The 24,260-nt window shown below is 46.2% G+C and overlaps 1 protein-coding gene across 1 annotated transcript in view; it reads left to right on the plus strand.

Moving 5' to 3' along the window:
• The window catches only part of LOC103263345 (receptor-type tyrosine-protein phosphatase N2-like), a gene marked incomplete at its 5' end in the record, with an annotated part of 138,858 nt that overhangs the window by 64,341 nt on the left and 50,257 nt on the right, over window positions 1-24,260 (plus strand). The window contains 2 exons of the mRNA XM_021713934.1: window positions 1,451-1,598; window positions 17,382-17,455. Coding sequence (XP_021569609.1) covers window positions 1,451-1,598; window positions 17,382-17,455 — 222 coding nt within the window. The remainder of the gene's footprint in view (window positions 1-1,450; window positions 1,599-17,381; window positions 17,456-24,260) is intronic.

Raw genomic sequence — 24,260 nt, forward strand, 5'->3', positions numbered from 1 at the left:
TTAGTTTGCTGTAATTGGAAGTGACTGGATGCTGATGGCAACCACTTTGAACACCCCTTGCAATTGCAGGAGTCAAACGTGACTTGTATTCATCTATAATTTTCATACGGTTTTTTCCTTTCTTAAAGTATTTATACATTTTTGACACTCCCTGTATAATGGCAATGTCCATATTTCACATGAGTGTAAATAATGTTATATGCAGTGTGCATTGTTAGTACATATCTGAGGAAACGAGAGCTCTTCATTAAATAACAGGCATTCTGTGTGAACAGGGTGGCATACCTGTCCCTGGCTGTCAGGCAAACAGAAGACATCTCTGTTTTGCCATCTGTCCCTGCTGAAAGCTTTGCCTCCATGTTGAAGGATTTCATGCAGGGTGCAATGTCCATTTCTATCTGACAAATTTTCCAAATTAACCTGTTTCACATGATTTTGATGAGATATATAGAACAGTTTCCAAACTCTGTGTTTTCTATTTTTCAGGTAAATAATTCCAAGGACTTCTAGCAGCATAATATCTGTTAGTAACTAGTAGTTCTTTTAGAGAGACTTTTAACGCAAAAATTAATGAATGAGACTCTTCTCCAGATTGAGGCTTACTCATCGTTTTTTGCTTGGCCTTATTTTTTAGCCCGTCTGCAGTTTGTTTGCTCCCCATATAATATTGCTTGAACTTGGCTCTACTCCTTCTTGAATGTGGAGAATGCTGTTCTCCTGTGTGCCTTCAAGCCTCAGGGCACACCTGCTCTGGAGCCTTCCATGGTTCCTGCTGTCTGCATCCAGACGGCTTGCCCAAGTGTCCAGGTATCCCTTCTTGCCTCCGTCCCCCTTGACAGCCGCTTCCCTCTTGTTCCCAGATGCAGCCCTCCTACTCTGCCAGATACACAGTATCACTTCCTGTTCCTCTTCCTCCTGGGGAACGCTGTTCTGTCTCCAAATGTGGTACAAGAGGCTTTCCAGTTCACCTCTCTGACGGCTGCTACCCCCTGCCCTACTCTGTGGTCGAGCACGGTTCTGATCTAGTTTTTGGTTGGTTGGTCAAACATGGTCTCACGTGGGTGTATGTCTCTTCCCTAACCATCCACACTAGCTCAATAGCAGACTTCCTAGTAGGAGTTCTTAGTGCCCACACTCAACACCCATAGTAGGCAGAGCACACACTTTTGAAGCAACAAACAGAACATGTGAAGGTCTTTGCTGTATGTCTTGTACCTGGTCAGGACTCTCCTTGCTAGACCTGGTGTGAACCAGCTCCCTACCTCACACACACTCCTCACCCTGTGTTTCCTGGCCAGGCCTCTCCTTATTAGATCTGCTTTGAACCAGCCCCCCACCTCCCACATGCTTGAAGCCCTTGTGTTTCCTGGCCAGGGCTCTCCTTACTAGACCTAGTGTGAACCAGGCCCCCATCTCCCACTGGCTCCTGACCCTGTGTTTCCCTTTGCAGGCCTACATGGAGGATCACCTGAAGAACAAGAACCGACTGGAGAAGGAGTGGGAAGCGCTGTGTGCCTACCAGGCGGAGCCCAACTGCTCGCTTGTGGCCCAGAGGGAGGAGAACATGCCCAAGAACCGCTCTCTGTCCGTGCTGACCTGTATGTACCTGCCCCGGAGGCGTCCCTGTCAGGGGAGGTGGTGACAGACATTATAGGCAGATGGAAACTGTCCCATCCCCTTGGTCTGGAAAGCCCTCTCTCCTTCCCCTCACCCCTTCTCCACAGCTGACTCATGCCTCTCTGGGAAGGCCCATCCCAGCATCCCCCAGGTGCCGTCTGCAGCCTAACAGCACAAAACCAGCTTCTTCCTTTAATTCCCCATGTCATAGCCCTGAAAACACTGGCTTGGGGACATATAAGCCCCAACGGGTGCTGGCTCTGCTGTTTTCTATGACTGTGAGATCACAGACACATTCTTTAACCTCTCCGAACCTGTTTCCACGTAACTGGGAACATGCTGTCGTCCTTAAAACGTAACTGCTCTAAGGAATAGATGAGGTCATGAGCGTAGTGCCAGCACATCGTAGGCACAAATGAGTCGTAGTAGCTATTGTAGCATCTTTATCCCTGCAGTTATTTCCACAAACATTATTGCAGACCTACTCTCTAGCTGGGGTATCAATGCCAGAAAATAGAGATACAGGCCGAACATGATGCCTCACGCCTGTAATCCCAGCACTTTGAGAGTCCAAGGCCAGAGGATTGCTTAAGGCCAGGAGTTCAAGACCAGCCTGGGCAACATAGTGGGACCTTGTCTCTATTTTTTAAAAATTATAAAAATTAAAATTAAAATAAATGGAGACACAAAAAGACAACAATTCTCTGAAGCAACTTCCGTGGAGTAGAAGAGACCTAGTCCTGTGTGACTCACTGTGTGGGTGCACTAAGTGGACGTATAAGCTGGGAACCCACAGAGGGTGGAGGGGGCAGCCTGGATCCTGCATCTCCGCAGCTGCCTGGCACCTTCACTCCCCCCATTCTCCCTCCGCAGGTTGAGCAGGTTTGGGGTAAGGTTCTAGACTTTGATTAATATGTAAACCCACCCCACAGGGGGGAAAGGGATCCTAGATGTCTTTGTGACAGAAATAAATACTCAGTAAACGGTGATTTCATGAGTGAGTAAGTATTATGATGTGTGTGTGTGTGTGTGTGTGTGTGTGTGTGTGTGTGTGTGTGTGTGTGGTCACTCAGTTACTTTCTTAGTAACCTGAAGGCAAGAGGTACTCATGCATATTTCTTTTCTTTTCTTTTCTTTCCTTTCCTTCTTTGAGTCAGGGTCTCATTCTGTTGACTAGGCTGGAGTACAGTGGTATGACTGTGGCTCACCGTAGCCTCAACCTCCCAGGCTCAGGCAATCCTTTCTCCTCAGCCTCTCAAGTAGCTGGGACTACAGGTGACCACCATCATGCCTGGCTAATTTTGGGATTTTTTTTTTTTTTTGGTAGAGATGAGGTCTCACTATGTTCTCTAGACTGGTCTTGATTCCTGGGCTCAAGCAATCCTCACGCCTCAGCCTCCTTAAATGCTGGAATTACAGGCATGAGCCACTGAGCCTGCCCCTCATGCAAATTTCTGATATAATAAAACGGACTTTGCTGGCTTACATTTGTGAGAGCACAGCAAAGCCACACTCAGTTTCAACTCGGCACCACAATAGCACACACGATCAGTGTCCACCAGGCAGAGGTGATCTCTCTGTCTGTGTAGCTCTGCCTTGGCCCCTTGGAGCCAGTCAGGGGACCAGCCTGGCACTGCTGAGACATCACCCAGTAGCTCCTTTCCACAGCGTGGGAGAGGCACTGTTGTTACCTTCCTTGTAGTAACAGGAGTTTGACCAGTGTGCAGAAGTCAAAAAATTTAAAAGCTGGAATCTTGTTTTACCTTAAAGACTAACCTGGAAAATTGTAGACCTCTGTAACATTCAAATCACTTTCCTGGGTGTCAACTTCTTTCTAACAGTTTGGTTAGTGTTCAAACCAAACCCTTTGTTTCTATGCAGTCTGAGGGTTTTCCAATCCTAAATAACTCTAAAAACAGAAGATGTTATGATTTGTAAGTTTTATATTCAGAAGAAAAGCAAAATGTCTAATCAACCTACTAATGTGTTTATTAAGCACCTACAGTGTGTCAGGGGTCACTAACAGATGCTGGAAATCCTGATGGATCAAGCATGACCTGGCCACAGTCCCCAGAGAGGAGCTGCCTGGGGGGAGAGGGGAGGAAGTAGGGGAAAGGGAGTCTTCTAACTGCATCTTCAACAATTGGTTGGTTGGAAGCAGATAGACAATCAGTAAACATGCATTAAATATGTTCCGTGTGTTTGGTTGTTTACCTGGATTATTAGGTGTTTTGTAGTAGATCTTAAAAATTTGAAGCCTGTTCCTCTGAGATCATGTCCTCCCCAGAGACAGCCACAAGCATGGCAGAAATGTGGTAATAGTGTTTTCCTCCCATGCACCCTGTGCCCATGTGGCCACCCAGGATGCAGTGTGGATGAGTGAATTTGGAAGCAAGGAGCTTATTGATAGTAAAGTGTCCCGGCCTCAGATCACACACAGGGACACTTCTCAGGGCAGTGGTCAGCACCAACGGGGCTGCCACCTGAGGATGGGGCCCTGGACATTCTCTCTGCTGTCAGAGCAGGCAGACCTGCCCATTTCCAAACCAGGACAAGGGCCACGGAGAGGAGATACTTCCTTAGCTTGACTTTGGGTTGGAGCTAGGAAGAAGCCACCTGCAGCTTGGCTGATATCTCCTGCCCATATGCCTTCTTCCCAGGGCTCTCCCAACTGTGGCCACGGCCAACCCTGCTCCGTCAGGTTGAGGGATTCCTGACCGGCAAGGATGTGAAGAGACAACACTGTTGTTCAAGCTTGCAGAGTCATCCAGGGAAGACAGGGAAGGGCGAATACACTGGTTGGGACACCTAAGTAAAAACACTTTCATGGACAAATAGGTTTATTTTGAGCAAGCTAGTGTCACCTACTTTTTCTCCACACTACTGGCCCTCTTACCTTTTATAAGGAAATCTTATCGTCCAATTTCAACCTGCATCCCTTCTCAAGTGGAATAGCAGCAAGAAAATGGCACTGCTTAAAGTCTCGTTGGTCTCGCCAAACTCCAGTAGAGAGAATTGTCTCCTCTCTTAAATCCTGCTTTATTTGCCTAGCTGTTATACTCTTTTACAGGACAGAATTGGCACTGTGAGGGAGTCACCAAGTGTTGGGAGCACTGGCTTCCACGTGACTTAGTGTCTCTGATGGCTCTCATCACGTTGTTACATACAAGTCAACCAGAGCCGGGGCTAGAACCGGGGTGGCTGGGACTCTGGTGGCCCTAGTCTGTGCATTTGGACAAAGCTTCTGCCGTTCCTTCAGTGTCTCACGGTGGAAACTGCAAAGCCCTTGTTCACTGTGCACTTGCTTCTCAACCCCGTCCTGTATGTATGTCCACCAAGTTCTCTCATGTCTGTTTAAAGCAAACCTAGGATGACATCCCCCTTCTCTTCTCCTTCCCACACCCTGTCCCTGGCCTTCCTGCCTCCACCCCCAACTTTGAATCAGCTTTTCTCCTGCCCATCCTCCCTTGTGGAGCACTTCCCAGGTCATTCCTCTGTTCAAGGGGCTGGAGCGCTGGCCTGACTTCCAAGACACGCCCTCATCCGAGTTCACTAGGTGTGTCCAGCCCCACGGCTGCCCGCCAAAGCCTGTCTTTCCAGAAGGAGACTCACATGTCCTCCTCCCCCCACTCCTCCACCATCTCTGCTCACTTGATTTCATCGGATACATCGCCCCTGCCTCCAGGGACTGGAGCTGTCCCCGCTCAGGCTGAAGACAGCTTAGCTGGCAAGTTAAGTAGGGAATTCAAAAGTGGGTGCATTGTTGACTTTGGCGCCCTGGCAGCCTGGAGATCCTAGCTACATCCAAATTGTCTTGCAAAGGAGAAGGCAACTATCATGTATTCGATGCTTGGCTGGCACTGTGCTAGGTCTAGTTATATCATCTCAGAAGTTTTAAGAACTTAATATGCATTTTGTAAGTTTTATGCATGTTTAAAAAAGAATTATGCAATATTTCGCTCATCTGCCTTTTAAATTAAGAACAGAAATAGGATGCTATTTTTGTGTACTATCTTAAACATAAAAAATATTTTTGTCTCTGTGGGTTATAATAACACAAGAGAAAGAGATCATCAGAGACACAGAAACAATAACAAAGAGACCAAACCAGACAATGACAATGAAGACCTAGGGACATAAGGCAGAGAGAAAGATATGTAATTGTAGCATTCCTATATGCTGGCTTTCGGGATGTCATTGCTAGAGAGAGTCCAACAGTTTCACAACCAAAAGCACAGCTGTTAGGCATCTCCCTTTCCTTGCCTTGCGGCCTCGCCCGATGCAGCTGAGGTTGATCTGACTCACTACTCCCAGAGGTCAAGATCACTATGACAGCCCCATGCTGCAGCTGCCTGAGTGGCATCCTTACCACTATGTGACTGAGGGTGTCATGAACCGGCATCGTCCCCTTGCCATGAGCATGCCACCTCCAGTTCTCACAAGAAATCTCCTCTGTGGCAGATGAGGACTTTGGGATTTAGAGCCAGGTTTGACATGTCCTTGCTCTCCAGGCGATGTGGGATGCTGCCCCTTGGACAATCATGGGCTCACCTGAGATTCTGTGTGTGTGTTGAGAAAGCGTACATAAATTTCAAATTCCCACAGAAATGAGTATTTGAAATATGTACCAGGACTGCAGCACTTTGGCTAAGCGTAGCTTTCCTTAAAATATTCAGAAAACACTTACTTTCCAAATAAGCCTTTGATTTAGCACTTTTTTCCCTCCAAACTCTAAGCAGAATTCCCTTATAGGAACATTTAGCCTTGGTCACTTCTGAGTGACCAAAAATTATCCTGATTGGCTTTTCGAGATCCATACATGGGTCATTCTTCTCAATCTGATGACCAAGCACGGATTTTCTTTTTTCCTCTCATAGAAAAAGGTTTGGGGGCAACCCCCTTGGGTCCCCTCCCACTGTGGGAGGTTTTCTGTCCTCTCAATAAATCCATAAATCCTACTTTCTCAAGAAGAAAAAAAAAGAAAGAAAAAGAAAATGCTTTGGGATATATATGTCACCTTGCCAAGTAAGTCGCGTGGAAGATAGAGCCCTGACTTGGCTGTCTTCCCTCCACCCTTTTTGATCTCAGAGCCAGCTGAATCTCTGCCTCTAGGATTTGGGAAGGCTGTCGGTTTGTTGGTGTTAAAAGGAAATATCCCGGCAAATTCTGTGTGGGCTTTTTTTTCTTTGCTACATCACAGGCAGAAGCTGTTCTGGGCAGCTGTCCTGCCTAAGACTGAAGGATTTCTTTTTAGGGAAGGTTTAGGGAAGGGGTCCACAGAGTCATTCTCATTAGGCGATTTCTCCAAGGGTGAGGATTGCCTGAAAGTATTGTCTCTAAACTGTAACAACAAATGAACCTTCCATGAGTTGCTCGGGACCTCTGGTGCTTAGAACCAGATGCTACCTTGACATTCCACACATTTTCACTCAAAGTTCAGGTTTTATATTCTACTTACTCTTTTTCTTGAAGCTAAACACATAGACCCATAAGCCATCTGGCCTAGTGTAGCATGACTGTCTGTACTTCTCACATTCACGCTCCAATTCTGCCTAAAGAATCTTAGTGCAAGGAGGGTCTCAGAGAGTGTGGGAGAGCCCGGGCCTTTCAGGTGACTGGCCAGCAGCCGGATGGGTCTTCTGCACATGCCCAGCTTTCCATGCCCAGAAGACCCATCCTCCAGAAGGGCCAAGAGCTACAGACATGCTTCTCCCCCATCCAGGTCTTCCCATTTATCTAGTATAAATTCACATTCATCGTGTGATGGGCCCATCACAGGGTTGGCTCATAGTTAGGCTGCATCCACCAAAATCCGGGGTCTCTTCCATAAGGATTGTGGTTGAGCCGGGGGTCCCAAGCCGCCCAGCCATCCTTACACAGTCGAGTTTGTTTGTTTTCACAGAATTGAACTTGGCATTCATCTCCAGGAAATGAGCTCTCATTCAAAATTCAGGAGATTCTGATTCCTGAGTCACCATATCACCTCCCCTCTTAGCTTTTTGCCATCTGCTCATTTTATAAACATGTTTTTCACGTCTTCAAGTCATTGATAAAAACATACTCAACAGGACAAACGTTGAGCAAATCCTCCTCCACACCGACGCGGATCCGTCAGCAGACTTTCTCAGTGGCTGTTTGTGGGCTGAGACAGTGCCCGAGCCTGGCCCAGCAGGCAGGGTGGGGGCCCTAGAGCGTCCTCAGGCCCTGGCGATACTGGCAAATGCCCATCAGGCACTGCACGCCAGGCCCAGTGCCAGATGCCTCAAGCACAGCATCTCCCTCCTGTCCCCAGAATACCCTGAGAGTCATCTAAGGATTAGAATCAGAGCTGATGGAGGCTGAGTCACCAGTCCAAGGTCAAAAGCTTCCTGGAGTGCCCAGCCTTCCTTACCCCGCAGACGGCTGCCCCTGGTGAAAACCCAGCCGTAACCCACGCATGCTGCTTCTGAAGGATTCTCTTTCACAAAGCAGAAATGCCACTGGCTTGGCGTGATTTTCTCTCACGCTTTTTATTACAAAAATTCTGAAACGCTCAAGCGGAAATGATCACTGGATGACCACCTGCACACCCAGTGCCAAGATTCAGCAACTCCCAGCCAACATTGTGCCATCTTTCCGTGATGGATGTGTACTTTCTTTCTTTTTTGGCCAAACGGTTGCAAAGAAGTTTCGGGCACCATAACATCAAAATACTTTAGCTTGCATCTCCTGAAAATAAGGAATATTCTCCCACATAACTACAGCCTACTGTTAAAACTAAGAAAATTAGCAATGATTCCCTAATACCATCTAATATCTAGTTGTATGAGCTGTAACAGCCGAGGGCAGGATGTGGAGGGGTGCTTAAACAACAGAAATTCATTTTCTCCTAATCCTGGAGGCCAGAAATCAGAGACCAAGTTGTGGCAGGGCTTATTCTTTCTGAGGCCCCTCTCTTTGGCTTGTATGTGGTGTTATCTCCCTGTGCCTCTCTGTGTCCATATTTCCCCCTTTGTTTAAGGATACCAGTCCTATTAGATTAAGGCCCACCTAATGACCTCACCCTTACTTACTGACTTCTTTAGAGCCGATATCTCCAAAGATAGCTGCATTCTGAGGTCATGGGGGTTAGGACATCAACATATGCATGTTGATGGCACAACAGAATTCCTTATTTAGATGTTCCCAATTATTTCCATTATTTTCTTTACAACCATTGTTTGTTTTATTTGTTTATGTAGCCAGGATGCACTCCAAGGTCATAAATGCATTTTGGTTTTTAAGCCTCTTTTATCTTTTTAATTTTAAAACAGTTGCCCCCTGACTTTGTATCCTGACATGACTTGTTCCTAATAAAGCTGTTCTTCTCCCACTGACCACCCTTCCCTTTCCAAATAATCACAAACTACTCACATAGGAGTCCTCTTGAGAATGTGGCCAGACCTATGAAGCTCACCTGCCTCATTTCCAGAACCCACTGTTTCCCCAAGAGAAGAGCATGTCTGGGTCTCCATGAGGCTGCAGGGAACAAGACCAGCACTTTCTGCAGCCAGCCTGCAAGACTGCAAACCCCGTTGTGGTGTCCCTCTTCACCCTCCTTCTCTCTCCTTCCCCATCTCCTTCTCCCTTCCTCCTCCCTTTTTCTTCTTCCTGCCGTTTTTTTCATGGCTCACTTCCTTTCGATGTGCCTGTAAAGCAGTTATGCTTGTCAGCAGAACAAGGCTTCCAAGAGCTAAACAGTCACCGATGGTCTTTTGTCAGCAGTCATGCTGACGTCACCACTGCGAACTCACAATCAGGACCACAGCTGTGACAGTTAGGGAGTGTCATCCGTGGCCATGTGTTCTGTCATAGGCAATAGAAATCTGGATCGCAGAGTTGAAGTTTGCTATTTGCAAGAGACCCTGAGTCTCTGGCGGATTGCTCTGTGGCAGCAGGACAGTGGCCCCCAAGGGACCTGTCTCCTAATCCCTGTAGTCTGTGAATATGTCACTTTACATGACAAAGGGCAGTTCAGGCTGCAGATGGGAATCAGGAAGATTGTTCTGGAGTATCCAGGTGGGCCTAGGGTAACCACAGGAGTCCATGAATGTGGAATAGGGAGGAGGAAGAGGAGACAGACAGGGGGACATGGGAACCACTCAACCCAGCCTTGCTGGCTTGAGGATGGAGGGAAGGACATGGTGGCCTCCAGGGCTGGAAAAGGCAGCGACAGTTTCTCCACAGTGCCTCCAGAAGGAACCAGCTCTGCTGACACCCTCAGATTCACTTTGGACTCCTGGTCTCCAAGAGTGTAAGATAATGAATTCGTGTTGTTTGAAGCCACCAGGTATGTGGACGTTTGTTATCGAAGCCGCAGGAGACTTACACGCCAAGGCTGAAGGATGCACATCAACTGACTGTGCACAGAGCGCATCACACTGTGGTCCGCCAGACCCACTTCTTGGCCTGTGTCCTCTGCACCCAGTCATCTCTGGCGTGACTATCAGAAAATGAGCATTAAATTTTTAGTTTGTTTCTATGTGAAATGCTGCACCAGAAAAGAGGTCTGGATTTTTTTTTTCCTGGTACCATGTGATCCCAATGAAATACAAAATTGTATCCATTTTTAAAGGGATGTGAGCGGCCTACTCTGAGTTTGAGCTCCTTGGAGGCCAGCACACCGCTCCATCCGTCAGTCTTGCTTTTCTTAATCTCGGCCATCATGTGTCAGGCCACTCCTCACACAGTGGATTCGTAATCAATGTTTGTTGATTGATGATCTCTCAGTAGAATTACACAGATGGCATGGTCTTGCTTGGCTGGTACCTAGGCTCTTATTATGCAAAATTCTTCTTGTACATGTGCAACAAAATCACCGCAAGCACACGGCCTTGCTGCTCTCCCTCTGCATCCGGAGTCGACCTCGGTGTTGGCCGCGCTCCCACGGTCTCAAGGTGGCTCAGAGCTGGTGATTCCTCTGCACGGCCACCAGGGACTGCTCCCCGCCCTGGACAGTGAGACCCTTGTCATCCTCCTCAGCAGGTTCCTGTGAGCTGACTTTTCCACAGGATCCTGGTGTTTTTAGCTGGTAAGGTCTTTTTGATGATTGAGGTTAGCCTATTCACTTCAGAGATGGGCGGACTGAGGCCTGGCAGAGGCAGTGACATGATGGAAGGCACACACGGGCCCAGGAGAACAGGCCCGAGCCATCTCACTCCAGGCTTCAAGGGCCACAGCAGGAACTTACCATCTCTCGTTCCGGAGGTCGGAATTCAGGCTGGTTTCTCCTAAGATCTCTCTCCTGGGCTTTTTGATGGTCATCTTCATCTTTGCACAGTGTTCTATGTGTCTATGTCTAAACTTCCCCTATTTAATGGGATACCAGTTATATTGTATTAGGGCTCTCCCAGTGACTTCATCTTGATGACCTCAGTAAAGACCCTTTGTCCAAATAATGTCACATTCTGGAGACTGGGACTCCAAAATATCTTTTTCAAAGGGACACAGTTCACCCCGGACACCAGGTGCCTCCTGGGCAGCTCAGGGCAGGTGGGCACTGCCTTGGACACAGCAACCTGGGAACCTGGGGAGTCAGTTTCCCTTCATCCCGCCCCATGTTCCCCCAGGCCTGAAGAGTTCCCTTTCTACATAGATGCATGCGGTGACATGAGTGTGGGTTAAAATAGCCTCGATGGTGGGAACCCCAATGTGCTCGAGGCCCTACAAGTTACTTACACTGCCATTCACTTCCCAAGCAAGTCAGCGATTCTACTTGGAGATGGATTTTTGAGAGATCTTCAGGGATGCTGGTGAAACAGTTTAAGAAATGAGACATGACACTGACCTCATGTCCCCATTTCAGGCTACCCTTGCTCCTCTGAGGCCTGCTTTTGGTGTGTCTGATACAGGGAACCACACACGGGTCCCGTGGTCTGTTTGACACCATAGGCAGTATGCTTTCTGGCAGCAGAGTGGAACAGGTCTCCTTACAATGAGCTTCTTTGGATGTAGGAGGATTTTCTGAATATGGGTTCTCTCTAATCTGCCCCCGTTTGCTCTGGGGCAACATTGTGTTCTGATATACAGAGGCCCTGGACAGAACTCTGTTGATTTTCTTAACTGTTTTGATGATCTTTATAATTTGAGCTTAAGCATTTCTCAAAGGTGTAATTAAAAGCAGAATATCTGCCTATTGATGGATTGAGGGAGGAAGAAAATGGGAAGAAGTATGGGTGGGCCCTCATCTTCAGGGCATGTGTATTTTGCTACCACACTGTTGCTTGTCTTTGTGTTCCCAGATTTGCAAAGAAACAAGCCTATTTAGCCTCTTGGTCTTGAAGCAAGCAGGGTGTGATCATTTATTCCTTTGCCTCAACTATGACAAATCCAAATAAATAAAGTCATTTCCAAGTGTGATTGGCTGGAGTCATTAAACCAGCAACTAACAGCTGGGGTACTGAGGGGCAGGCAGTTCCAGTCTGTGTCTTTGCAGTTATCAAACTATCAATGGGCTGGGCACGGTGACTCACACCTGTAATCCCAATGCTTTGGAAGGCCAAGGTGAGAGTATCACTTTGAGGTCAGAAGTCTGAGACCAGCCTGGGAAACATAATAAGACCCCTTCTCTACAAAAATAAAAACAAATTAGCTGGTTGTGGTAGTACACACCTGTAAGTCCCAACTACTCAGGAGGATCACTTGAGCCCAGGAGTTAGAGGCTGCAATGAGCTATAATTGTGCCACTGTACTCCAGCCTGGGTGACAGAGAACCCCTGCCTCTGAAAACAAAAACACAAGACAAAAAACACAACCGCATGAAATTGAAGAAGGAGTTTGTGGTGCCGGTGCCGTTTGTCAAATATATGCTGGTTACACGAGTCTCCAATGAAGACTCAGAGCCTTGATTCTCGAGGAGCAGAGTGCTGGCCCACCACCAGATGTGCTCCATGTTTCCACTAGCGGCACCATCAAAGTAAAGAAGAGGGCATCGGGCCAGCATAGATAACTGAATCTGAACCTCCACAGGAAACTGAGACAATTGTAGACCCTAGAGAATATGTGAGTGAAGGGAGTCCATTGCTAAGTACCCATGTTTACTAGTGACTTCTGCATACGTGTTCCTCATTCATGTTCCAAACAGCAACCCCACAGAATGTGTCTATGAGTGAGATGAAGGTTATTGACCCCTGTGGAACAGTCTACTTGGACAAGAGGAATAGCATGACCAGGAGGCGTGAGGAAATACCATGCTTGGGATTTGTGTTGCAAGGTGACATTGCAGGCAAACAAAGTTCCCATGCGTTTTGCTCAGGTGGGACACGAGATCGTTTCTAGATCTTTCATTCCTACGTGACAAAGCCACAGTGTCCTCAGAAGTGCTCCTCTTGGCCATCTTCCAAGGTTCTTTGCCCTAATCATAATCAAGAAGTTCTGAAACTTGTTTCTGCTGTTGGCATTGATGAAAATCATTTTGTATTTATTGACAGCACAGCATACCATCAACACATTTTGCTAACTGAACTGATTTGCTCAGTTAGGCATATGCCCGTCAGCAGTCTCCAACTTATTGCTAAACTCCTTGCTACATGCTATTTGTCACAACAATCCTGTGAGCTAGATATTATTATCTTATATCTTGGATGACAGATCTGACACTGTAAAATACTGAGTAATTTTCCCAACATCGCCTTGCTAACTAGCGGCAGGGCTAGGATTCAAACCCTGAACTGTCCTGTTGGCCATGCGGCCAAGTAAATCATGTGTTCTTTCTGGGCCTTAGTTTTCTTCAGCCTAAAATGGGGAAATGCTCCCTGTTTTGTCTATGGCACAGTGATCTGGGATGATCTGAGAGGATCTATGTGGAACTACTTTTGTATCCTATATGTGAAAATACAGAATATAAAAGAAGCATAAAATATTCGTGAGCAAGGCACCAGATCATGATAGATACTTTAGGCATTCAGAAATGGAATGCGCACAGTGGGTTCATTCAACAAGTTTCCTTTGGATCACGTTTTCTCTCTCCCTCTCTGATAAGACATTACTGTGGATCTCATGAGAAGAAAATAACTTAAACAGCTACAGGGCCAGATACAGAGAGGAAAGCTATGTGAATTCCTATGTTTTCCTGGCTTCTGAGTAAGTTCTCACACTCAGCTTTTGAAAGATGCACCCTCTTAACGGAAATATAAGTGCCTACATTATTACAAATGTTTGTCTTGTGATTCTGGTCACCGTATTGTATTTGCTTCCAAGGGCGTTGTGCGTGTTTTATCTGGAAATAGGAAGGAGCAGTCTTCAGTACATTGAGCACAGGAGAGAGACATGATGTTTGTTCATGGGCCCATCCTGGCTTCATCTTCAACTTGGGGTTGACCTTGAAAGAATGGCATCATCCTCCCGGGCCGCACTGCCCTGCTTTTGCATCAAAAGATAAAGGCAACCTCACTAAACCTTGCATTTCAAGGAATCTGTCTTTCAAGATACTCCGAGGATACTTTTAGGAACTTGATGCTGTCATCGGGTTGGCTCCCATAAGAGCTCTTAAAAAAAGACAAACAGGAAACGTTTTTCACAAAATGTTTCAGAGACGTATTTCAGATCACAAAATAGTTCAGAGATGTGCCCAGACAAATGAAATACCCACTAGCTAGCTGAGCAGTTGCTGTCCCAAGACAGAAATCTGCACTTCCTTGCAGCCTTGGCCAACACCGCTCTGGCCCTTCCAGGATGGTTCCAGGTGTTGTCAGTATAAATTCAAAATGGCTTATTTTTTTTAATTGCTGTTAATTTTAAAAGCAATATGTTGACGCAAAATCAAATGTTACAACAGGAGGCAGGCATGCTTTGAAGCTTAGATAGGTCCTCAACTCAATGCCATCTTTAAAAGGGCAACCTTGGGGAAAATGCCTTCTGCTGAAACAATGTTCTGCAAAGAGATCTGCTCAGAGGTCTCAGAACATGCCAGCACAGGTTCCGGTGCCCACAGCAGATGACCAGGCTCTTAGACCGCATTTTGAATTCATGGAGACTCCCAGACTTACGAGGCATCTTCTTAATTTTCTGATGAGAAAACCCAGCTGATGCTTGTCTGCCAAGTTCGGTGGAAGCATGTCTGCCTTTGCTCCATCGCTTGTTGCTGGCAGGGCTGGGCAGTGCTGACCCCTTGGTGTGAGGAGAAGCCTTCCAAAGCACAGCTGCCCTGATGCCCACACAGAGACCAGAGGCCGCTGATCCCAAGCCGCATTGTGCACAAAGTGCCCGACAGAGCCTGAAGCCCAGAACTTCAGAGCTGCGATTCTTCTTTCCTGCCCTGGCTCCCTCTCGACCCTGCTCTTTGTAAAGGTTTCTCAGACAATTAGGAATGGTCCCTGGTTGCTGATATCACAAGTGCCTAAAGGTGGCTGTGTTGAAAATATTTATAATGAGGCAGGGCTCTGGGGTGACCTTCTGGGACCCTCTGGAAGCAGCTAGAAGTCCTGTTCTTTTATTCCCAAGTTCTCTGTAAGCTGCAACAATAGGCCCAGTGTACCTACCTCTGAGCAAAGCCTCGTATCTTGCTTTGATGTGTCTGTGTGGCACCCCACTGTGAAATTGGGCTTCTTGAACTTAATTTTGAGGGTAGTGTTTGTAGTGTGTTCGGATGTCAGAGTTGACCAGTTTTTCTGGTGAATTGTATTTCAATTTCCTGCCACTGCCAATTTTCACTCCCCCAAGAATTAATTTGCGCAGGAGCCCCAAAGTCATGGAGTCCCTGGGATTTTTGTGTCATTATCCACACTTTTGCTCAAAGTTGGGGGTGACCCGCAGCTTCACAACATTCCAGCAACATCTGGATACATATGATATGTACATATATGAACGTGCCAGGTGATGTCAAGTGATTCCTTAATTCTTTTCCCTGTCTCTGGATATTTTTTGTCTTACCCCATCTTGTCTCTGCTGGAAGAGGCTAGAATTGCTGTCTGAAGAGGGTTGGTAGGATGGCGTCCAATCTGGTAGTGTATTGATCTCTAATAGATAATGCTTTCCTAGATAGTCACTTATAAGACTCACCAAGTTTCCCAAGCCCTAGGATGTGTTGTTTTAAAAAACTAAGTGAAGTCTCCAAGGGAAATGAAAGAAGCACATTAAAACAAGTCTCTGTGGCTTTGCTGCCACAAACAAGCTCCTTCCTGGTGGGCGCCATTTCCTTCTCATGCCAGACATCTGCAGGAAGTGCCTAGACAGGTCGAAATTGGGGGACACAGGGCCAGAAAGGACGAGCCCACAGTTGCTAAACACCTGGCTTATGAAGCCTCCAGCGTGGGTTGTTTGTATTTTCTCAGAAGAAAAGGAAATAGGCGCTGTTGTGTGTGGCACCACAAAGGCATTCTCTGCAGCAAAAGGTTGCAGCACTGAGATGCTATGTCACTTTCAGATTTCACCTGGCACCTTGCAGAGAAAAGAGAAAAAGTGGCCGACCTCACACCCTCGAAGCGGGAGGAGTGGGAAGGGATCTCACAGCCATCCCTCCTCAGATCTTCACCAGACCTGGCACAGGGTTGCCCTTGTCTGCTTCCCCAGTCACTTCCAGACTTCCCATGGAGGGTCATGCTGTAAAAGTTCATCTGTCTGAGGAAGGGGAGGACACACTTCATCAACAAGGGTACCTGCACAATGCATATTTGTATACCTAACCCTTAACTGTACCCCACAATTTTAAAATAAAAAATATATATTATATTAAAAAACGAATACACAAGCAAGCAAGAAAAAAAAAAGCTTCTGAAAACAAGGCAAAGAGGAGGGCTGTGGCCGTGAGCAGGAGGGCATTATTCCAGAATCCAAACCAAGAGTAATTCATGTATCAAATACATCATGCTTTGACAAATTACAAGTGCCATTAATCCACATTGCTGTGGTTGATTTCAACATTAGCCAACTTATTTTGCCTGTTTAAGGCATGTTTTTATGTCACTGAGTCTCCACTTGTATGTTTCTCCTGTATTTCCTCTTTACCTGCATTTTCTTGGTCTCTTACTCTTCTTTTAAAACTAAAGTCCACTCTTTGGAAGACAGAGATGGGATGATTGCTTGAGGCCTGCAGTTTGAGAGGCCAGCCTGGGCAACATAGCGAGTCTTTGTCTGTACAAAAAATTTTAAAAATAAGAAAACTTAGCCGGGCATGGTAGTGTGTGCTTATAGTCCCAGTTGCTCAGGACACTAAGGCAGGAGAATCACTTGGGTCCAGGAGTTGCAGCTGCAGTGAACCATGATCGTGCCACCACACTCCAGCCTGAGCAACAGAGTGGGATCCTGTCTCTAAAAAAAAAAAATAATAATAATCAAAAAAAAACTAAATTCCAGTCACCTCAAGGATTAAACCATGTATCGACTACAAAACTTTATGTTTTAGATGACCATCTGTTGCTCAGTATTCAAGTTTATAATATGTCTGTTACTGAAAGGCAAACACTACATAAAATATTACAAAGGAACACCTAACCTTGGTATTTGAACTTTACATAAGAGAAACACCAGAATAGCTCAATTCTACAGAGAACTTGGTATCGGTTTCCCCCACACACCCTGTGTGTGTGCCTCTTATGTTGTAGGATTAAAGTGGAGGAGAGAGAGGGAAACGCTAACATGAGAAAGCACGTTTGGAAGCATCGAGCAGAGTCTGAGAAGAAAAGAACGCGGGGACGACCTGGAGGCCCAGCAGGGCATTCCACGTCCGTTGCTAAAGCAGCGTAGCATGTTTTCTGGGCAGAGGGAGGGTTGTGCAGACCTCTGACCATCTGCTTTTGTGTTATGTGCAGATGACCACTCCAGGATCCTGCTGAAATCAGAGAACAGCCACAGCAACTCAGACTATATCAACGCCAGCCCCATCGTAAGTGCAGTGCCGGAGGGAAGGGTCGGCTTAGGTTTTTTCTCAGGTGGCATGTATTGGCCAACTCAGGTGAGAACTCAAGTCTCCGCCCTACTCTGTGGGATGAGCTGGTGATGTGTCTCCTGCAGGTGGCCAGGGCTGAACCTGCCTGTCGGGCTCCTACCCACTCCCAACCCTGCTTCGCCAGTGAAGGCTGTCCTCTGAACAGAGTAGACTGTGGCTCACATTGGACAGTGGGTTCAGGGACTTGTAGAATGTCCAGCAACTGGACAGTCTCTTGATGAGAACCCATGGCTTGGGGGGATAATGTCAGTGGCATTCCTCTTTCCTAGAGCTACTTACTCCCCGTTTATTCAGGAGAAATGGAAAAGCCAGACCCAGACTTACCTCCTTTATTAACAATGACACTGAGGCAGGTTCAGAATTATAGAATCGTTTCCTTTAGGTTTTTCCAGTGAGTGGGGTCCTTCCTTTTATGAGAAGGAGAGGGTTGTCGGCCGTGCCGTCTCCAGGGACTGACGTGTTGGAGGAGTAGAGACGACTATTCAGGGTACTGTTCTCTGTGTCTGGGGACAATAGCGGAGCAGCTGCCCCCTCAGCACGCAGCGTGAGTCTCGTGACTTCCCAGGGGGCTCCGCTCAGCCCACCCCACAGAACTCTCATCCTCTTGAATTTCCTGTTTTGAACCCTGGGGGGAGCAGGAACTGAGAGGGGGAAGATGGGAGCTGTCCCAGGTGGACAAAGGGAGGTCAAATGAGCAGGGGGGGCTGAAGCCGGTGTCAGGGGAGACACAGGCGGGCTGTTCAGAGTCAAGCTGGAATCACGGGAGGTAGGGAAAGGCAAAGTGTCCAAACTCAGGAATTCTAGAGGCTTCAGTCAACGGCATTTTAAGCCAAGGGCAAGGGAAGGTCAAGATTTGGTGCGGACTTATGGTGAATGCTGACTGTAGTGTTTCCCCCTTTAAACAGTTTCCTCAAATCTGGTCTTCAGGGAGGCTTAAGGACATCCCACAAAATTCCAGATGTGCGTTTGGTAAAATACGGTGCCTGCAGGATGAGGGGCTGTTCTAGGGCTGAAAGCGCGGGCGGGTTGTCTCCTGAGTCACAAAGCGGATGGAAATTCTGAAGGGTGCCCACAGTGTCCATTGGCCCCTTTGCTCCGTTATAGGGCGCTTTGAGTGGAAACCTCAGCCCGTCTGATTCCAAGCAGCAGCTAACGATGGCAGACTGTTCTCGGAGCTGTGCACTCCACTTATTTCACTTGTACCTGTGGGATCAAGTTTATTAGGAAGACTCCAGTATGCCATAAGCTAGTCCTATTTCCTGACACTTCTCAGCCCACACAGGAAGCATACTTGGTTTTAAGAAGTGAATTCAGAGTGAAGAGCTGGCACTTTGTCTACACCCACCTGAGCCCAGACTTGTTTATGTGTTCATTTTTAAGGAGGTGTAACGTCTTGGCCTCCAGCGGAGGTAGACTCTAACAATTGGTTCCATCTGGGTTTTAAAGACTGTCACTCAGAGCCATTCAGTTTTCTTTCTCAATAAGGTGTAATGTATTTAGTATTTTTTCTGTCAATTCTAATTCAAAAAAATCAAACCAAAGCCCTGCTACTTTGCCAGTCTCTCGTTTTATGACTAAAACATCATTTCTGGTGAAGTTAGGTCTGTCAGTGCCTGGATTTGGTCCCTATACAATGGGTGATGGTGATGGCAGTTTAAAACTGTCTGAAGAAAAAGAAAAGCCATTTTCTTCCTGTTGAAATTCCTTTTCCTGGAAATAAACCATTTGGCGAATCCAGAATGAGAAATTAAGCCATTATTTATAAGTCTAAAATTCGAGAGTTCAGAGTTAGAACTGTGCCCAACTCTCCCCCACTCGCTAGGCTCCAACATGAGATATCTGGGCTATTCCAGGCTGTGGTCGGGTTTCAACATGGGCAGCAGCGCTTGGTGCGGTGCAGTGACTGTATCGTCCTTAGAAACCACTGACAGTTTTAATACACGGGTGCTGGGGGGCGGTGTTTGGGGTGAGAGGGGATGAATTCTTGCACATCTGTGCAATTCTCTGTCTCTCTTCCAGTAGTAGAAATTCAGAATGACCTTTCCAGGCCTTACTGGGCAGGAACTTGGGTCAGAAGGCAAGGCCAAGAAAGAGAAGTAATTTTACCATACCTTTTATGTTTTTCCTTTATTTCATACCACTGTTCTTGTTTTTTTTTTCAAACTTGGGTAGTAAGAATGAACTAGAAGAAATCGATGGTGCCTCTTCTTTCTGAAATAACTGAAGGTACAATGATAATGACCTTCCTAGCAGCAGTTGAGTGAAAAGCTCACAATTATAGCACAGGAAGACCCTGGCTGTGCAGAACTAAACTATGATAATTACATCTGTCATATTTGTGCTCAGTCTTCATTAAATTTCAAGGAAGCCATCCAGTAGTAAATAATGTGCAATCTTCGCTCTTAAATCAGAGGTCATGAAAGTAGATGGGAATTCTGTTTTCCCTTGGAGGGTGCCTGAAGAGAAGCCCATGGGCTACATTTTAAAACTCAGCTCGGCTATTACTAGGGACACCAGACTGAGGAATGTCATTACCACGACAGTTCGCACAAACACAGCACACAGATTTTATTACCAGGAAAAAGTCTGAAATTCCCAATGACACTTAAAAATAAGCTTAATTCTTCATTCCACTGTAAATCAAGGTAGAAAAAAATGGTTTAAAGTTTTAATTCAGGCCAGGCACAGTGGCTCACGCCTGTAATCCCAGCATTTGATGAGGCCAGAGCAAGAGGATTATTTGAGTCCAGGAGTTCAAGACCAACCTGGGCAGCATAGCAAGACCTTGTCTCTACAAAAATAAAAATTGAATAAATAATATAGTAAAATATATACACAAACTTTCAATTCAGAATGCATTTGCCATTTAAGTAGGGGCAGAATGGCTACTTAGAAAGGGAGAAGAGATCAGGTTGTCTGAATATCAAAAGAAATTGAACAATTATGGGAGCCTATTCTTTGGTTCTCAGAAAATACTTAACACCAAACATCTATGCATATAATTATGGTTTATAATTGATATTTTACTTAAATAAATCTTAACTCTTAAGAATAAAATACAAACACAACTCAAGCTCATAAGTCAGTCTCTCTCCCACTAGTAACCACTGTTGGTTACCAAAGCTACAATTTCCCAATACAGTCCCGTGTTAAGACTTGGAGTCTGGAAAAGCAACTTGACAACTCAGACCTGATATTTGTTTGCTTTTAGGAAGGCGTTCTGCGAAATTTGCTTTAAATGTTAGAAAAAGCAAGTGTGGAGGCAGGCAGATAGAAATGCCTACAGATGATATGCACACTTGCTCTTTGTGTAAGATTTCAGAGTGAAGGTCATGTACCCCACACCCATCCCCAAGTTGGCTAGATCCTTCCTGAGACTTTTGGGTCTCAGCTAACAGAGGCTGGGGCTGATGTGGGAGCAGAAACTGGCTCTCCCTTCTCCTGCCCCACCACAGATGGCCCTTGACCACCGTGACTCTGTTTGAGCTCTTCAGGGCTGCAGGACACAGTCTGATGGTATTGATATGCTGGATGCTTCTTTTTTTAAATTCGTTTTGTTTGGAATGCTGAGAAAATTATGGCGAAGTTTTGTTTGTTTGTTTGTTTGTTTTTTTTTGAGTTGGAGACTCACTCGGTCATCCAGACTGGAGTGCAGTGGCCGCTCCCAGCCACTGCAGCCTCGACCCGCTGGGCTCCAGCGATCCTTCCGCCTCCGCCTTCTGAGTAGCCGGAATTACAGGCGCGTGCGACCAAGCCCGGTTGATCTTTTGATTGATTGTAGAGAGGAGGTCTCGCTGCCCAGGCGGGTCTCGCACCCGCGGGCTCAGGCGATCCACTCACCTCAGCCTCCCGAAGGCGCGGGATGACAGGCTGAGCCACCGAGCCCGGCGATGGCTAAGCTTTTAATGCAAATGAGTTTCTAAAAGTAAAATAAGTCACCCGTACCTGCTTATCAATTGTTGTCCCATAACTTAAGGCAAATGACTAGGTTGTTTTCAAACTCTGCATTTAGAAATATTTAGAAAGACAGCCTACCTGTATTCTATTTTATTTTAGTTTTCCTAAGAAGAAGTCTAGTAGGGGATAATAGATTCCACACAAACACATGCTTTTGTTTTTGGTTTTTTCTGAAAAATGAAAAACGTAGTACAAGCAGAATTATATTGTTAATAGTACTTGCCCTCTGACCGTTCTTTCTGTGAAGTCACTCGGAAGGAGTCACATCGGATTCTCTGTGATACTGGTTTCTCTGGGTGGAGTGTGTTGCTGTAGAAACCCCCACTAGGGGAGAAAGTGCTCAGTAATACCCCCGCTTCACCCTTCCGGTGTCCACCTACTCAGTACCACTGGAAAGTACGGAGCCCTGCCTTTTCATGAGGGTCACAGGAGAGAGCGTGGGCATGTGCTGGCAGGCCTCAGACCACCCGACCGCATGGTGTTAACAGATTTACAGGTTGTCACTGATGTTTTCAAGATTAGTGCCAGAACATGAAACACACACACGCATGGATGAATCTGTGCACATATATGCATACAGAATTCCAGAGCCAAAGACACTTAGAAATTGCATTGTCCAACCTCCTTGCTTTCCAACCACCTCCATTTGACCGACACTGAGACTGAGACCCAGACACATTAACTGTCCTTTGTCCACAGTTACACAGTTTATGTGTGGGAGCATAATGTTCATACAAAGAAAAAGTATATTACAAAGAAAATCGCAAGAAAGCAAGAGGGGGACAATAGGGACTAGATCAGAGGAAGCCAGAATGGGTCCTATGTTGATCATCAGCTAGAGAAGACAGATAAAGACTCACACCTGCCATATGGGGCTGCCACTCGATGCTCTCATGGGAAGAGGAGTGTTAGTAGAAGCCTACTTTATTGCCTTCAGATGCACATATCCTGCTTGAAAGTTTTAAGTGTGATAAAACTTCTGTTTGTGTAGTTAAATATTGGCTTTACTTTCATTCAGTTAAAAGCTACATCAAACCATGATGAGGCTTCCCATGGCCTCACATTTGTTGCACGCACAAGATGTTTCTGCCCAGATTTACTTTCTGTTCAACAGGATGTGCATGGAATGAAATAATTGTAATTTTCTTCTGAATTATTGTTAAGCTGATGACACATCTCACCACTCTGGATCATTATGCTGTGACTGCCTTCCCAGTAGCAGCCATGGATAGCAGCTGAGCGGGAGGGAGGTGTGAGGGCCAGTCCCAGCCTGCTCTGTGTGGGCCCAAACTCCCTGTTCACCTGTCCTCTTCCAGGCGTCTGCTTCTGTCTAGGGCACTTGAGCAGGTGACGGGTTTAAACACGGTAACAATACAGACCTATCACAAAGGTTGCCTTATTTATCTTTCTGAAACCCTGTCCAGATTTTTACTTTTAATCACATAGTTCTTGTTCTGAAATCAACTAAATGGGCTAGTTTAAATGTGAATTTTAAAATGTGTTGCTGCAGAAATTGCTTTGGGCAAAAAAGCACATTTGAGAAAGAGGTGGGGGTTTCTTTTCACGCATAACTATTTGCAGGGAAGAGACAGAGGTCTCTGTAAATAGCTGTCACCCCGACAAATGCATGTTTCAAAAAATCAAAACTCCTTATTTCTGCTGAGCGTTTTTCTACTGAAACATTTTAATTGGGGCTTTCAGTGAGAGTAACATAATTTTACCTGTATTGTGTATGTTGTGGTGAATTTCAAAACGAGGTCCGGTTTTAATTACGAATCACTAAATCAGATGCACAAAAAGCTTTTCTCCCTGCGCCCCCCACCCCCACCCCCAGCTAGCATCATATTGCTGTTCTGTTAGAATAACTTACATCTGTTCCTTTATGCTCTTCCCTCTTTTGAGGAACATAATTATAAGGTGCATTCGGTGCATTCTTTTGTGCTGACAGCCGTCATCTCTGAAGCTGGTGATGGCTGTGCATGGACTCACTGGATCCCTGTTAAAGAAAATGTGCCTCGTGTCCACTCTTCCGCTAACCCACATGCACCGCCGTGTTTTAAGGTGACCCTGGGGCCTGCCACTGACATCCTCGTGTGTTGACTTGGGATGACTTCTCATTTTCTGCTGTGCTCAGAAACATATTTTTAGCAATTGTCTTTAAGTATAGAGCATTGTAAATCTTTAATCAAACCCTGATGGCAAAGGAGTACATTGTAGTTCTAGACGTGAAAGAATAAAAGCCCGTGTACGTCTGATACGCAAGCAACTGCCGACCCAGAGCCTCGCATCCTGGTTTTTTCTGGGGTTGGTCTCTGTGGATCCTTCTGGGAGATGTGAGAAGGACCTGGCCAGTGACTTCGGATTGATGGTGGTGACAAAGCATTTCTGTCCTTTTCAGGGTGGCCCAGGCTTGCCATCTGGGGGCAGAACCCTGGCCATCTAGTGAACCTCAGACATGTGCTTTAATCCTACTTGCTTCTCAAGGCTTTGTTCTTATGTTCGTTTTGTATTTTCCCCTGCTTAATCAGTCTTTGAATTAAATGTTATAATTAAGGTCTTTTAAGTCAAACTTCCCCTACTGGCGCTAACAGGATGCATTCGGACAAATCTGAGAGCCAGAAAGTCCACAATTGCATCCTCTTTGTTTTCAGTCTCTTGTCTGGTAGGTAGAACAGGAAACAACTCATGAGAAGGGCCTGCTGCCCTGGGCTCAGAGCCACCGACCTAGGCCCAGGATGACTTGGCCTGCACCCCTATTTCAGGATAAACAGAAACCAGTCACCAC

This window comes from Carlito syrichta, unplaced genomic scaffold (genome assembly GCF_000164805.1).
Source record: "Carlito syrichta isolate Samal-C Ts95f unplaced genomic scaffold, Tarsius_syrichta-2.0.1 Scaffold304886, whole genome shotgun sequence".
In the NCBI taxonomy this organism is placed as follows: domain Eukaryota; kingdom Metazoa; phylum Chordata; class Mammalia; order Primates; family Tarsiidae; genus Carlito; species Carlito syrichta.